Source organism: Mandrillus leucophaeus, unplaced genomic scaffold, assembly GCF_000951045.1.
Source record: "Mandrillus leucophaeus isolate KB7577 unplaced genomic scaffold, Mleu.le_1.0 Scaffold469, whole genome shotgun sequence".
Lineage (NCBI taxonomy): Eukaryota > Metazoa > Chordata > Mammalia > Primates > Cercopithecidae > Mandrillus > Mandrillus leucophaeus.
The window spans coordinates 295,013-311,425 of NW_012105020.1; the positions used below are offsets into that span (position 1 = coordinate 295,013).

The window sequence follows — 16,413 nt, forward strand, 5'->3', positions numbered from 1 at the left end:
TTTCTTTGAATTCCATCCAGTGACTTCCTCTTCTACTTAGTGTTCATTATTACTTGGCTTGAGGAGCAGCCTACTTAGATGTTATCAAATTACTTTATTCTGGAAACCATCTTTAAGTTTTCACTGCAGACAGCCTTTTAAAATATAATGGATTTTCAACTTCAAGGATTATTTTTAAGAACTGTTTTGGAAATGTCATTTCAATTTCTCATAAACAATCAAAAGTTGAAAACTCCTTCCCAAAAGTATCTTTATGAACTTTTACTAAAGCATTTTTAAAACAAGAGCTATCTTGAATGCCAGTCCCAGGTGCTGTTATGTTGGTCTTTCACAACACTGCTGCCACCTCAGTAATCAACATCTTTTTGGTTCATCATGTGAAGCTTTTGTGTGTGTGTGTGCCCATACATCTCATTCCCATATGTGTGCTGTGGCTTGTGTTTACAGCATTTTCATCAATAGCTATTTCTACAGTAAACCATGCTGACTCCAGAGCATCTTTAGCAAGTCTTGACTCCAATCCAAGTACCAATGAGAAGAGCAGTGAGAAGACGGACAACTGTGAAAAGGTACGGCTTCCCTCTCAAACCTACTGATCATTACAAGGCAGACGTCACTCACTCTCACTCAATCCTGATTGGTTCTTGAATTCCCAGATCCCAAGACCCTTGTCTTTGATTGGCTCAACTCTTCGATTTGACAAGTTAGATCAAGCAGAAACCAGGAGTCTCCTGATGTGTTTTCTTCACATTATGAAAACGATTTCGTACGGTAAATAGAACTCTTTAAAATTAATTTTTTTGAAAAAAGGAAAAACAAAACCTGCAGATTCTCATGCTACGTGGTGTTTCCTTTTAGAGACTCTGATTGCCTACTGGCAGAGAGCTCCCAGTCCAGAGGTGTCCGACTTCTTCAGCATCTTGGAGTAAGTTTTAGAGTTGATGACATAACACTTTTTTCTGGAAATTTCTAAATAGTCCACTATACCAAGTTTCATTCAAGAACCCATATAGTAAGTTATCAATAATAACACATGAACTATTTAAAGAAAATTTAATATTTTTCTTTCAATATACTTAGATGAACAGTTTATATAATGAAAGAATATGAATAATTAGAACGTGGTTTTTTGTTTTTTTTTCGTTTCTAGCGTTTGTCTTCAAAATTTCAGATACCTAGGAAAACGCAACATAATAAGGTAATAATTTTAAATTCCAATAGGTGAATCTGGTCTTTTAAAAAGCATATGACATGTATTAACATATCAGGTTAGAGTTATAAATATACGTTAGAAATCTTAAAATGTAAATAAGGATTGTTAGGTTGACTTCATATTAGACACAGAAGTTTGAAGATTGCCTCATACACATTGTAGATCTAGGAATAGTTCATGTTATCTAGGGAGAAAAGCACAAAAGCACAAATTTTTGAAAGAAAACCACATTTCATGTATCTTCAGAACGAATTTATCATTATATAGATACAACTTGGAAGATACCTATTTCAGAAGACATTTTCAGTAAACTAAAAGAAAAAAGTAATCTGGAATAACTTTGCACTGTCATCATTTTCTTATGAGATAACAATGTTTGAAGCACCTTCACTAAATCCCAATTTCTGATTTCCAAAGGAAAACAGGGTTTTATTTTTGACTAATTCACAGCATGTGAAATATTTCATTGTGCAGTAATCATTTTGTCAGTTGCCATTCATTTTTATATGTAAATTACAAACACTGAGCTATGATTAAAACTTCCATTTTCATTGCAGAAAAATTGCTGCTGCATTTAAATTTGTGCAGTCCACCCAGAACAATGGAACTCTCAAAGGATCCAATCCTTCCTGCCAGACATCAGGTCTCTTGTCACAATGGTAATGTCACATTTGCTTGGTATTTAAAATTATATATAGCTCTGTGTGTGTGTCTGTATATGCACGTCAGAGGACACACGCACACACACACACACACACATATTTCTATTTATATATTCAAACCAAGTGCAGATTTCAAATAACTATGTGTCTATCTAAAGAAACTTCCTAGATACTTTACTGTCTGTCCTACTGGCTGGTAAAGACCAAAGATATATGTGTGCACTTAGAGCACAATCCCTTGCATAGACTGAACATTAATGAGTATTTTCATTTAACGAAACCTGAGACCTAGGCCCAATAAATGCCTCTTTTAATGCTAGCTAATCTTCCAGTGACAAACCAAAATGTGGGATCATGTCTCCCTAGGCTTTTCAGTAATTATAATATTTTTGCAATGTTCTTGAAGCTGAAATTGTTTCTTAAAGGGTCAAAGGCAATGAGGAAGCATGGATAGTCCCATAACCTCACTTTAGATTTCCTAGTCATTACACTGATTTGACTAGCAGATAGGACCTGGAGATCATCCCTCACCAGCCTAACCAATGGGAAACATTTGCCCTGAAATTCTACCTAGAGCTCCTCTGGGTCTCGTAAATGAGAAGTCTTTGCTAAAATTATCCCCACTTTGATTTATTCTTCCCAGAGGTATCATCATAATATATATTATGAATATTTTAGAAAGGATTTTAGAAAGAAATATGAAAGTAATACATAGCAAATAAATCATAAAATAAATTTTGTCTCCCTCCATGGGAATCCTTTGAAATTGCCCCCTTGTGAAAAGTAAATGAAAAAAAAAATGTAATGGACATTTTTTGCAAATAATAACAGAATAGAAGAAAATAAAGAATTAGTTTCCATGTTTAATAATAGTGAGCCACCTGAGGTCACTCAAGTTTTGTAGATGGGTGGTGGGTTAGATTTCAGGCTGCTCCTGAAACATCTGGATGGGTCCTGGCCATTTCTGTCCCTCACATCCTAGAAACCAGGGCTTTTCCTCCACAAGTTCAGTCTGTACTACACTCAAAACCTAGAAATAAGCCAATCCAAATGCCTAAGGCCTACAGCCAAGGAATCACTCACTCTTTTTAGCTGCAGGAATGACCCAGGCTCCCCTGGCTATTGAAAGCCAAAGTCACATCTCCTGGGCCTCCACCCATCCAGGTTTTCGGATTTAGCCAGAACCAAAACAGCCTTTAAGAGTGGGAGAAAGAGTCATTTTTAGGTTAAGGCCTAAAGAAGGAATTAGGAAATACTTCAGGGTATTTCCAAATGCTGCTTGCTTTACATAAGTGTTTTTATAAATAGTTTTTATGACAGCACATATCCCAAGAATTATCAACCTATTTCCTTGGCCAAATGATAAAGTCAGGAGTAGGAAATATTCCCACTGCCACAGTAACACTGGCTTATTTTTCCCAGCTGGAAATGCCATGGGGTGTTGAATGAGTCATTGCAGGCCATTGTCATTGCCCTGGAAGCACAGAGGCACAGAAGTCCTTCAACTACCTAACTCCCACAACCATCACATGTCAGCCCCCTGTGGACATGACACCAATGAAATGACAAATCAACAGGAATGTCCAAATACAAATACCTCGGAAAGCAAGGGTTGTTTTAGAACCCGATTTTACACTTTATCTCTTTTTTTTTTTTTTTTTTTTTTTTTTGAGACGGAGTCTCGCTGTGTCTCCCAGGCTGGAGTGCAGTGGCGTGATCTCGGCTCACTGCAAGCTCTGCTTCCTGGGTTCATGCCATTCTCCCGCCTCAGCCTCCCAAGTAGCTGGAACTACAGGCGCCCGTCACCACACCCAGCTAGTTTTTTGTATTTTTAGTAGAGACGGGGTTTCACCATGTTAGCCAGGATAGTCTCGATCTCCTGACCTCGTGATCCACCCGCCTCGGCCTCCCAAAGTGCTGGGATTACAGGCTTGAGCCACCGCACCCGGCCCTCTTTAAAAATAAGTTGATGCATCTGAGCTATACAATATTGTACCTTTTAATGTCCACCACTGTACCTTCCTGATCAGCCAGTAGCCAACTTAACATTCATAGAATCCCATTATTTCATAAACAACAATGAATATGCTTGAATAGATTTCACTCAAGGATCTGTTATTCTATAGATTATCCTTCTGAACACTATTTTGGCTTAAATGAAATTTCTCCAAAAGTACTTTAAAAAGTCCCTCTCATCATGTCACCTGTAATTAATATTTGTAATAAAAAGTTGCTTTCCAAACTAGTTTTTAATGTTTGACTCAATTTAGAACATTTGAATGAACAAGTATTATTTGGCTGTAACATCCCTAAAATAACTCTAATCACTTTTCTTATTTCATTTTCAGGATGCACTCCACTTCCAGTCATGAAGGCCATAAGCAGCACAGATCACAAACTTTACCTATAATTCGAGGCAAAAATGCACTTTCTAACCCCAAACTCTTACAGATGTTAGACAATACCATGACCAGTAAGTAAACCGAAATAACAGGAACAAGATGGTTACCAGTTTTTCTCTAGGTATGTGTAGGACATGAAATGCACTAAAACCACTGCTTTTAAGGTTTGCTGTAGCTCTGGAAATATTTCTTTTTTTTTTTTTTTTTTTTTTTTTTTGAAGCGGAGTCTCACTCTGTCGCCCAGGCTGGAGTGCAGTGGCGTGATCTCGGCTCACTGCAAGCTCTGCTTCCTGGGTTCATGCCATTCTCCCGCCTCAGCCTCCCAAGTAGCTGGAACTACAGGCGCCCGCCACCTCGCCCGGCTAGTTTTTTGTATTTTTTTAGTAGAGATGGGGTTTCACCGTGTTAGCCAGGATGGTCTTGATCTCCTGACCTCGTGATCCACCCGTCTCGGCCTCCCAAAGTGCTGGGATTACAGGCTTGAGCCACCAGGGAGTGGTTAAAAAAAATGTAGTGCCCGATGGTGAAGAAAGGGGAAAGGCAGAACCCTCAATTATCATATGTTTAGCATAGCTCCCTTGGAAACAAGTGACTTTCAGCATTGTGCAGGTTATGGAGGCTGCTGTCAAACAGATGATTACTGCTTCCTCTGTGGGGAGGGGATAAAGTTGCCAATGTCCCAGAAGCAGCAAGGGTGACATCTTGAACCTAGAGATGGACACACTCCAGCTTGTGAATGAGGGTAAAATGGAGGCCAGCGTTTTGTAAGTATGTAATTTGAGGACTAAACTCTGACCTTTTCTCTTCTCTTGCCCAAATTCTTAAGAGGCCTGGAAAGTCACAACAGTCTCATCAGAGGGGTTTTAGTTAACCCTATATAACACGGCTTACTTTCCAACCTGACTCTGGCATAACATCACATGAGAGATAAAGAAAGAAATCAAAATATTTTACCCCCAAATATGTCTCTCTCTTTTTTTTTTTTTTTTTTTTTTTTTGCCATGTCTTGAAACAGCCTTGCAGAATTGTCTCTTATGGGGAAAAATCTGCATTCTGTAAAGAATCCCCTTTCCCTCTTCAGGTCCTTTTCTTGATCCAGGAGAGAATCAACTGAGAGTCTGGCACCTTTTTCGGTCTGATAAGAAACATTTACAATCTCTTCTCTCTGAAGTCTGCCATCTGGAGGCTTCATCTACATAATAAGAACGTTGGTCTCCACAATCCCTTTTCTTAGTCCAGACATTTCCTTTCTATTGATTCCTGGTTTCTAGATAAACTCTTTCAACCAATCACCAATCAGAAAATCTTTGAATCCACCCATAAGCACCCCTCTCCCCAACTTTCAGTTGTCCTGTCTTTCCAGACCAAACCAATGTACATCTTACATGTATTGATTGATGTCTTATGTGCCCCTAAAACATATAAAACCTAGCTGTAGCCCAAACACCTTGGGCACATGTTCTCAGGGTTTCCTGAGGGCTGTGTCACAGGCCATGGTCACTCATATTTGGCTCACAATAAATCTCTTCAAGTATTTTACAGAATTTGACTCTTTTCATTGACAGATTGTTAGCAATTATGGGCACGTGGCCCACAGTTACTTGTTTGGAGGTATTTGCCTCAATCTATAAATACACTTTGTGACTTTCTGAGGGGACATGAAGACTGTCCACTGAGACTGTATATTTGGTCTACTAGCCCAGAAGCCTAGAACTTGAGACAGCCTGATTATGAAAGAAATATGACCCTGTCTTTGGCCAAATTAATGGAAAATAACTCAGAAACAATGGAAACCCCACAACTGATATATGCAACGGGCACACACACTAAAGACTTTTAATTCAGCCAATGAAGAAACTGAACAAACAAAAGCACTTTAATAATTAATCAAAATGCCAGTAAACTTTGAATATATTGTAATGAAAGGAAATACTTTATAGGGTACAAAGTATTGTCTTAGACTTTTATGCATGTTTTGTTTTTTATTTTATAGGCAACTCCAACGAAATAGACATTGTGCATCACGTAGACACAGAGGCCAATATTGCTACGGAGGTGTGCCTCACTATTCTAGACCTGTTATCGCTCTTCACTCAGACTCATCAGGTGAATATGACAACATTTTCTGCAAAAATGATGAAATGTGAGGTGGAAAAACCATGTGAAGTCAAAAACATGTTTTTTTAAAATTATTTATGAAATCAATTAACCTTATATAAATCAACCCAAGTGTGAGTGGAAAACATGTTAAAGATGAGATTTTGATTTTATCACAGGTTGACTAATGTTTGCTTGATATGTACATGTATGCATTTCACTATTGTCAAATAGTCTTTCTTCCTCATTTATCTTGCTTCACTCTCAGGCAAGCTGGGCTGAGTGGGAATGTGACTCTGTACTTTTTCAGTAGAAGAGAAAGCGATAAATGGTCCTGTGTATTAAATTTACAGCTAGATCTAAAGAAAGCTAATAATGTTGAACATCTTTTTGTGTGCTCATTTCACATTCAGATAACTTTGATGAAATGATTATCACTACTTAGAATGGCTAAAATTAAAAAGACTGACCATCTAAAGTTTTGGCAAGGATATGGAGAAACTAGAACTCCCATTTATTGACAGTGGGAATGCAAAATGGTAAAAACACATTGGAGAACAGTATGGCAGTCTCTGAAAAGCTAATCATACATCTATCATATGACCACCCATTCCAATACTATAATAGGTATTTACCCAGGAGAAGTGAAAGCATATCTCCACACAAAACTTTGTACACAAATATGCATGGCAGCTTTATTTTAATAGCAAAAAAAAAAAAAAAAGAAAAAAACTAGAAACAACTCAAGTATACATCAACAGGTGGATAGATTTAAAAAGCTGTGGTATATCCATACAATAGAATACTACTCAGCAGTTAAAAGAAATAAACTACTTATCCATGCTATAACATGGGTGAAACCCAAGAAACCAGAAACAGTATATACTATATTACTCAGTGTATATTATTCCATTTATACGAAATTCTAGAAAATGCAAACTATAGAAACAAAAAGCAGATCAGTGGTTGCCTAGGGATGTGGAAGAAGGATGGGAGGAAGGAATTACAAAAAAAAGTATTTAAAAACTTTTGAGAGTGATAGATATGTTCATTATCTTGATTGTGGTGATGGTTTCATGGGTATATGCAAGTGTCAGACTTATTAAATTATACATGTCACATGAGTTCAATTTACTGTATGTCAATTATATTTCAATAAAGCTACTAAAAACATTTGCAGCTCCTACCAAATGAGCTTAAATACCTACGCTAGCACGTTAAAGATTGAGCCAGGGGCAGCTGTGGTGGCTCATATCTGTAATTCCAGCACTTTGGGAGGCCAAGGAGGGAGGATCACTTAAGCCCAGGAGTTCAAGACCAACCTGGGCAATATAGTGAAACTTCATCTTTACAAAAAAATTTAAAAATTAGTCAACTATGGGGACACATACCTGTAGTCCCAGCTATTTGGAAGGCTGAGGTGGGAGGATCACTGGAGCCCAGGAAGTGGAGGTGCAGTGAGCTATGATGGTGCCACGACACTCCAGCTTAGGTGACAGAGTGAAACCTTGTCTCAAAAAAAAAAAAAAAGATTGAGCCAGGAAAATTTGGATTCTTTGAATAAAGTCTACACAGAACAGCATAATTATGCCAAGAAAGCCCTACTGCAGGTGAAATGTCAGCATGGTGGTAGAGAAAGTAATGACTATATTGATTCTTTATTGGGCTATGAAAATGTCACTCAAATCTCACAAATTTTAAGGACTTTACTAGTGCCTTCAAGAACCTGTGACCTCATCTCCCATTTCTCCCCTAACCCCACCTCACTTGCCATTGCACCAGCTACTCTGCTTTTCTTTCTCAACCTTGAACTCATAAGCTCCTTTCCCAATCAAGGCCCTTGGACTAGCTGTTTCTCCCCCATGGGACAATCCTCCCAGATCTCTCCAGGACAGGCCCCTTGAGCTCACGTGCCAATTTTCCATTAGAGAGGTCTTTGCAGACTACCCTATGGAAGTAATTCTACCCTCAAAGCAACTAGTTTCAATCACATCATCCTAGTCTATTTCAATTTGTCATGTTTTTTCAATCACTGCTATGTAAGTTTCACAGTAAACATCAACTGTGTCTCCTTGTTCAATCCTTTACTTCTAGAATAGTGCCTCACCACAATAGGTTCGCAACAAACATTTTTGATAGAATGCAAATTTTCTTTCACTTATCCTGAATAACATCTGCATTGAATTTCCAGAGACAACTCCAACAATGTGACTGTCAAAATTCATTGATGAAAAGGGTTTTTGATACCTACATGCTCTTTTTCCAAGTCAATCAGTCAGCCACAGCACTGAAGCATGTGTTTGCCTCCTTGAGATTGTTTGTATGCAAGGTAAGGATCCTCCAGGTTTCAGTGAAGTTTAGGTAGAATGACAGTAAACCCATAGAACAGTAAACCCATAGGAATCCCTGCGTCTCTCAGTAGAGAGGGAAGAAGGATTGTTTTCTTCAATTTGGGTTTTATTAGACATTGATTCCTGGTCTCAAAATGAGTGCACAGCCTTGACAATATGTCTGCTCAAATACCAGAAGATATTAGCATCTGGTGACAATTAGCATCTGGTCACCAATTCTTTGAGTTATCTGTGTTTGCAGCACCAAGTTAGGTAAAATGCACCCCTTGAACTGTCATATCCATCCATATCAAGTTAAAGATTCCACATTAAAATGGATACAGCCACTGCCTTTGAGGACACTTGTAAATAACACCTGTGATTTTAACAATGTCAGATGAATTGAGGTCATTTCAAATCTCTCATTCCGTTATTTTGGATCGTCATCAGTTACTGATACAAAGGATACTTATACAATGTAGAGAATAATTATGTCTAGGAAAAAAAGACAAATGCTAACATAGACCTTAACAAATTCTATCCTCCTCACTTGCAAATGAAAAAAAAAAAAAAAAGACCAGATTGAAAAAAAAAACAAAAAAAAAAAGGAGAGGGATTTTGTTTGTTTTAGGGAATTTTAAAGTATGAGCATGAACAGAGCAAAATGAAGGCATGTTGCTCCTTCACCCATTCTTTCATTTCTGCAGTTTCCTTCAGCGTTCTTTCAAGGGCCTGCCGACCTCTGTGGATCATTCTGTTATGAAGTCCTAAAATGCTGTAACCACAGGTCACGGTCAACTCAGACAGAAGCCTCAGCCCTTCTGTACTTTTTCATGAGGAAGAATTTTGAATTTAACAAGCAGAAGTCAATTGTCCGGTCCCACTTACAAGTAAGTGCTGCCAATTTTCATTAACACTGTTGTTAAAACCACTGATCTGTTTCAGCAATGCTTAAAGCCTACTGTCCTCAGGGCAAGCCGTTACTAACTCCTCCACCAAAGTCCTCCTTAAAGACACCCATAGCATTCAGTTCTGTTTAATAGGAGGGGCGCCGCTGGGCAGAAATCAGCAGAGCCCCATCTCCACTTGTACTTTCCTTTCTTCTGCCAGGAAATAGAATCACATGGAATAAACAACTAAGGAAACCATGGCTAGCTCCAGCAGGTCAAACCCCACCAAATTCCAAACATAATTTTTTTTTCTTCTAGGCATCCCGAGATTCCAAGATTCCTGCAGCCTCTCTTAGATATTTAAGATTATAGGAAACACACTAGATTTAATAATACGTTCTGGAGCTTTAATACATAAACACATCTTTTATTGGACCTACAGGGAGAAAGTAATTGTACATTTACCCAGCCCAGTGGATTTCTTTAAGAAGACTATTTCTGGTCTTGTTTTTGAGAGTTCATTTTTTTTCTCTTCCAGCTCATCAAAGCTGTGAGCCAGTTAATAGCTGACGCTGGGATCGGAGGCTCTCGGTTTCAACATTCGCTTGCAATTACCAATAATTTCGCCAATGGAGACAAGCAAATGAAAGTAAGAAATGCTTTGTGGGCTTTTACTACAGAATTTGTTAAAATCTGAAGTGGATTCTTTTTGTGAGATACCAAAATCATAGAAATAGATCGGGTATGGTGGTTCACGCCTGTAATCCCAACACTTTGAGAAGCCAAGGCAGGAGGATCGCTTAAGGCCAGGAGTTTGAGTTTGAGGCTACAGTGAGCTATGACGGCACCACTGCACTCCAGCCTCGGTAACAGAGCAAGACCTTGTCTCTAAATAATAATAATAATTGTTTATTTTGTTTATTGAGACTTTGAGCTTTGAGCCCTCCTCAAAGTAAACGATCAAGTTTATTGTTTGAATCGCTAAGCAGCTCTTACACTTTAAGCATGTGATCTGTTAAGTGGCATTCCCAATATGCGTGGTTGAATGGCCTAGAACAAGAGGATTTACCGTAAATATCCAGAAATACAATGACTCCCTCCTAACTCTATTTGGGGGAAAATTCATCTTATCTTTTGTTTAGTGCTTTCTGAAGACTTCTCCTGTAGTCATTATACTGAAAAGTCCAAGTCTAGAGCCAGACTTCAGTCATGGCTGGACCCAGGGATTAAAATAATTTTCAGACCCATCCCTCCACTGCTTCGATCTTGCCTCTCTCACTGTCTGTCAGTTCAGCTTTCCTCTTTGTTTACTTATTTCCAGACAGGTTATCGCCCTTGGGCATGTTCTCAGAAATTCTAAGGACCCTGGTGGTATCTTATGAGTAGAAAATCACCTTGTTTGACAGTTCCAATTAAAGTCCCACAACTGAATCTCTTTGATCCAAGCTTAAATCATATGCTTATCCCTAAACCAATCACTGTAGCCTGGAGGATCAAAAAATAGAATTGGCCAGGCCAGTGTCATGTGCCACCCATGGTCCCTAGGAGTAAAGTCAGACCTGTGCAAATCACATGAACTAGAGTCAGGAAGGGGAATACATCTCAAAGACAATCAGGATGTTTTACCAGAAGGTGTGCTTGAAGACAAAAGAATAGAGCCTCCTGAAATTTTTATCTTCAAATGTCTATATCCACAGTCATAAAACATAGAATGCACATATATAGAATGTACACATTTATAACTATAGAATGCTCCAAACTGTGATGCCTAGCCATAATTAATAGCATGACTTGAAGTCAGTTAACCTACAGGTTCTAAACAGATAATGACCCAGGCTCTCTCTTTTCCAAAGAACAGCAATTTCCCAGCAGAGGTGAAAGACCTGACTAAGCGTATAAGGACTGTTTTGATGGCCACAGCTCAGATGAAGGAGCATGAGAAGGATCCCGAGATGCTGGTGGATCTCCAGTACAGCCTGGCAAACTCCTATGCAAGCACTCCCGAACTACGGAGGACCTGGCTGGAAAGTATGGCCAAGATTCATGCCAGAAACGGAGATTTATCTGAGGTGATTAGCCAAGGCTCGGTCATTTACCATCAGTATTGTCCTCTGTATCAGGAAAATTGGATCTTCATTTATAGCATGGACTAGAAAAAGAAGCTATGTTTTTCCACTAATCTAGAAATGACTCAGTTATATATCATATACAATAAATTTGCATATCGTGTTCAAGGATACCTGACTCTAAGTAAATGACATCAAATAAAGGCCAGAGTCAGTGGGGGCAACTGCAGGTGTATAAATTGTAACGCAACGCTGAATGCTAAAAACCTGAGGCTAAGGAGGAGTGTGGTAGGGGTGTCTGGCAATTGAGTCATTAAATTAATGTTCTGTGTTTTAAAACTTCTTCTCTGCAACTGGAGTGGAATGGGGAAGCTTGCCACCATAGTGAGTAAACTCAGGCAGGGGGAATCAGTCCTCATTTACAGCTAGTCTGAACTGGCCATAGAAAAATTAATGATCCTTAGCACCACGTGAGGAGAGTCCACTGTGCGAAGATTATAAGTCAACACTTAACTTTTTATGTCAGTTTCAATACCGGGTGGATCATATGCAGCAATTCATAGCACCCAAGGGCTTCTGAGTACCAAATGGGAAGCTCTACTCCATTCCAGAACTATGTCCCTTTGGGGAAGAGATTAATTTGTCTAGGATAGTCCTAAACTCTGAAGCTCTTCTAAACACATGTGGTAATCAGGGACTCTGGAATGGAAACCACAAGCCTGGCTTGGCAGCAATTTAGTGAGGACAGGAATGAGAAGCCCTTGGGCTGCTCTGAAAATGATGAAATTCCTCCATAAAACCTCAAAAGGAAAAAGCTGAAGTCATTTGGAATCTTTAGCAAGTTGAGTTTTAATACGGATTCAGCAATGTTCAGGGCTTCATAAGAGACATTAGAGTAAAATATAACATCACTCACATAACCTGGTTTGTGGGGAGCACAGGTGTTAGTTACATCAGGTCACACTACTTAATCAAGCACTCACTTGTGAAGTGACCGTTTTAAAGGCAACACAAATTCAGAGGGGCTATTCCTGGAGGTAAAAAAAAGTTATTTAGAAGGCAGATTATTTTTATTTCCAATTTATATCTAAATACTAGAATTATAGTTTTAATTGTAAAAGGAGAACTATGATTTATTTTTAATATAGGCTTAGACATTAAAGGAGGAAGATAATTCTATGGGAAAATTCTTTGGGCCAACTCCTTCAGCCATCTCCAGACTAATCAAGAACAAACAAAAACCCAAATATTCATTTTATTCTTGATGGTGAATTTTTTGGAAATACAATTGATTCTTGCTTTCAATTCGGTGTTTACAAAGGATCCTTCTACATAACATATTCTGATATGGAATACTGACTCGCCTTGGAAGATTAGCCCTAATTATATTAAACTGCATCCCCTGAGCCTCTTTATTTTCTTTCTCATTACAGGCTGCCATGTGTTACATCCATATTGCTGCTCTCATTGCAGAATATCTGAAAAGAAAGGGTAAGATGACCACGTGAGGGAGACAAAAAGCCCAGATTTCAACACATTGAAGCCTAATAGAAATAATGTATTAATTTTACATTTTATTAATCTGTTATGTTTAATTAAGTAATAATTGCTTTCACAGATACTTCTAATTATGCTGTACTTCAACATTTTCAGTCTGTTATGCCACTGACGTATTTATTCTATGTACAGCAAAGGCTAACTGAATGGTCAACTTCTTAGTTCAAAACGAGAATGCATCATTGGCTAACAATTTGTAGTCTCAAAAGCTTGTATTAACATAAACATGTAGCAACGTCCTAACCTCATCTTGCACTACCATAGGTTACTGGAAAGTGGAAAAGATTTGCACAGCATCCCTGCTCTCGGAGGATACCCACCCCTGTGATAGCAACTCATTACTAACAACTCCCAGTGGAGGAAGTGAGTGACCTAACTGCTCATTTGTCCCAATGCAGAGGAAATCAACTTGCTGCTTAAATTCTACTTCAGTGAAACCTTCTTTATTCTTTTTTTTTTTTTTTTTTTTTTTTTGAGATGGAGTCTCGCTCTGTCGCCCAGGCTGGAGTGCAGTGGCTGGATCTCAGCTCACTGCAAGCTCCGCCTCCCAAGTTTAGGCCATTCTCCTGCCTCAGCCTCCCGAGTAGCCGGGACTACAGGCGCCCGCCACCTCACCCGGCTAGTTTTTTGTATGTTTTAGTAGAGACAGGGTTTCACCGTGTTAGCCAGGATGGTCTCGATCTCCTGACCTCGTGATCCGCCCGTCTCGGCCTCCCAAAGTGCTAGGATTTAAATACATTCTTAGAAGCAAAAACTATCTCAGATCTACACAACTTACTCTGCAAAACACTTAAACTCCTGCCATTCAGAAATCCCATCCAAAATTTATGAAATTTAAATAACTGAAAAGTTGTCAGCAAATAGAACTGTATGTTCTCCAACATTCAAGTTTATGAGTTACGGCCATATTTAGCTACCAATCTGCATGCCAGTCTGCCATAGGGATTTTACTCTGAATTGCAAGAGGAATCTATTTTAATTTTTAAATGTAATAAAACTGTTGATTCCAAATAAAAGATAGGGCCAGGCGTGTTGGCTCACACCTGTAATCCCAGCACTTGGGAGGCCAAAGTCTCTACTAAAGTACTGGTCTCTACTAAAAATACAAAATGTAGCCGGGTATGGTGGCGGGCACCTGTAATCCCAGCTACTTGGGAGACTGAAGCAGGAGAATCTCTTGAACCCAGGAGGTGGAGGTTGCAGTGAGCCAAGATCACACCACTATACACCAGCCTGGGCAACAGAGTGAGACTCCATCTCCAAAAAAAATAAAAAGAAAAATGAAGACATATACATATATATATACTATAGATGTAGGACTTTATAATCAGCGTGTTCCACTTCATTTTTAAAAAGTATAAATGACAATTTATAACATATGGTTTATGGTACAGATTTCCTTTAGAAATATCCCATCAATGTCTGATTTCTTGAAATTATAATGACTAAAGAGTTACTCTTTGCACAAAAAAGTGGGTGATATAGTTTATACATTTAATCTACATTCTCTTACAAAAGTTTGTTCAAATCTGAATTTTATGAACTGTAGTCTATTTGATAACACTGGTTTAACTTTCCAAATGCAGTGGAAAACTCAGTGTACAAACAACAGAAATACATTTTTAGATGTTGAAAATCAGAATACTTAAAACGAAATGTAAATGGACTTTACTTGCTATATTTCAGAAACATAATTCATCCCTTATTCATTTAAATATTTGTAGGTTTTCTAAAAGGTCTCAGTGGAGTTTGCATATAAGACATTTGAACTGGCCAGGCACCATGGCTCACGCCTGTAATCCCAGCACTTTGGGAGGCTAAGGAGGGTGGATCACAAGGCCAGGAGTTTAAGACCAGCCTGGCCAAGATGGTGAAACCCCATCTCTACTAAAAATACAAAAAAAAAAAAAAAAAAAAATTAGCCGGGCATGGTGGCAGGTGCCTATAATCCCAGCTACTCAGGAGGCTGAGGGAGAGAATTGCTTGAACCTGGGAGGCGGAGGTTGCAGTGAGCTGAGATCACACCACTGCACTCCAGCCTGGGCAACAGAGTGAGTCTCTGTATAAAAAAAAAAAAAAAAAAAAAAAAAAAAGACATTTGAACCAAATGACCAAAGCAAACTGAGAGACAGTGAGGTCACTTGTTTGAGGACCTTGGAGAAGACGCCAGATGTGGCACCCTATGGCACCCATGGCTCATGTCCACCCTAAAATTCAGGAATCTTCTTGCTTAGTGTCACATGTCCTATTTAGCCTGATTTTTATATGCAAGTCATCAAAAACATTATTGCCTTATTTAACATGCCCTTCCTCCTCCTCTATTGCTTATCATAACCAGATGCCGTAACGTTCCATAAAGACTTTCAAATTCTAAGAACAAAATTGAAGAAAACCGATAAAAGCAGGTGTTAGTTTCAGAACTTGTGGAAACTTATATGCCAAAAAGTTGTGTGAATCTTTCATATTCAAAATGCTTTAAATGCCCAATGTTAGACCTAAGGTGATATTAGAATATAATGTGTTCAACAAGAAAAGGATATATTTGTTTAGGAAATGTTAAAATTAGGAAGGTGATCATCTATGACATATTAACATATATCTGATGATACATTAACTGATGATATAGGCTATGATATATTAGCATATTCTAACTAGCACATATCATCAGCATATATGTGAATGTCATTGGCATGTATTTGAAGCCCTTAATATACTTTTCTATTTTGATATTTTTGAGTCAAAGGAGTGAACTATCCCTTCCCTACAATGTGCACAATGGTATGAATATAGGTGAATATAGGCGACCCCAGAAAGTACAGCTGCTTCAGTTGTACTAATAAGTGATCATCATCCTGCAAGAAGTATGTTGTGACTTCTCCTCCTTCAATTAACTGATATAGTTTAATATATGTTTAATATTATTATAAAAAGTAGAAAAATAAAATTTATATAAAAGCAAGTATTAGATTGCAATAATTATTATATTTATAATTTCTAGCATGTTTGGGGGGTGATCATTTAGTTACATAACCAATGAGCTGATTATTAAAAGCAAAAATACTCCACAAAAGTATTAGCTATAATTTAAAAAGCACCACACTAAGCCCTGTACCAGCAATGTGTCAATTAGTTGCCAGTAACAAATCTGTGAGTTAGGTGCTATTATCACCTCCTGTTTATATAGGTGAGAAAAACA

The 16,413-nt window shown here is 38.3% G+C and overlaps 1 protein-coding gene across 1 annotated transcript in view; it reads left to right on the top strand.

Moving 5' to 3' along the window:
• Window positions 1–16,413, top strand: part of DOCK10 (dedicator of cytokinesis 10) — a 194,811-nt gene that overhangs the window by 152,100 nt on the left and 26,298 nt on the right. Inside the window, exons 35-47 of the mRNA XM_011995068.1 lie at window positions 448–569; window positions 657–771; window positions 859–925; window positions 1,151–1,198; window positions 1,771–1,872; window positions 4,224–4,348; window positions 6,271–6,383; window positions 8,566–8,703; window positions 9,412–9,594; window positions 10,133–10,243; window positions 11,448–11,663; window positions 13,094–13,151; window positions 13,482–13,580. Of these exons, the coding sequence (XP_011850458.1) occupies window positions 448–569; window positions 657–771; window positions 859–925; window positions 1,151–1,198; window positions 1,771–1,872; window positions 4,224–4,348; window positions 6,271–6,383; window positions 8,566–8,703; window positions 9,412–9,594; window positions 10,133–10,243; window positions 11,448–11,663; window positions 13,094–13,151; window positions 13,482–13,580 (1,497 nt within the window). The remainder of the gene's footprint in view (window positions 1–447; window positions 570–656; window positions 772–858; window positions 926–1,150; window positions 1,199–1,770; window positions 1,873–4,223; window positions 4,349–6,270; window positions 6,384–8,565; window positions 8,704–9,411; window positions 9,595–10,132; window positions 10,244–11,447; window positions 11,664–13,093; window positions 13,152–13,481; window positions 13,581–16,413) is intronic.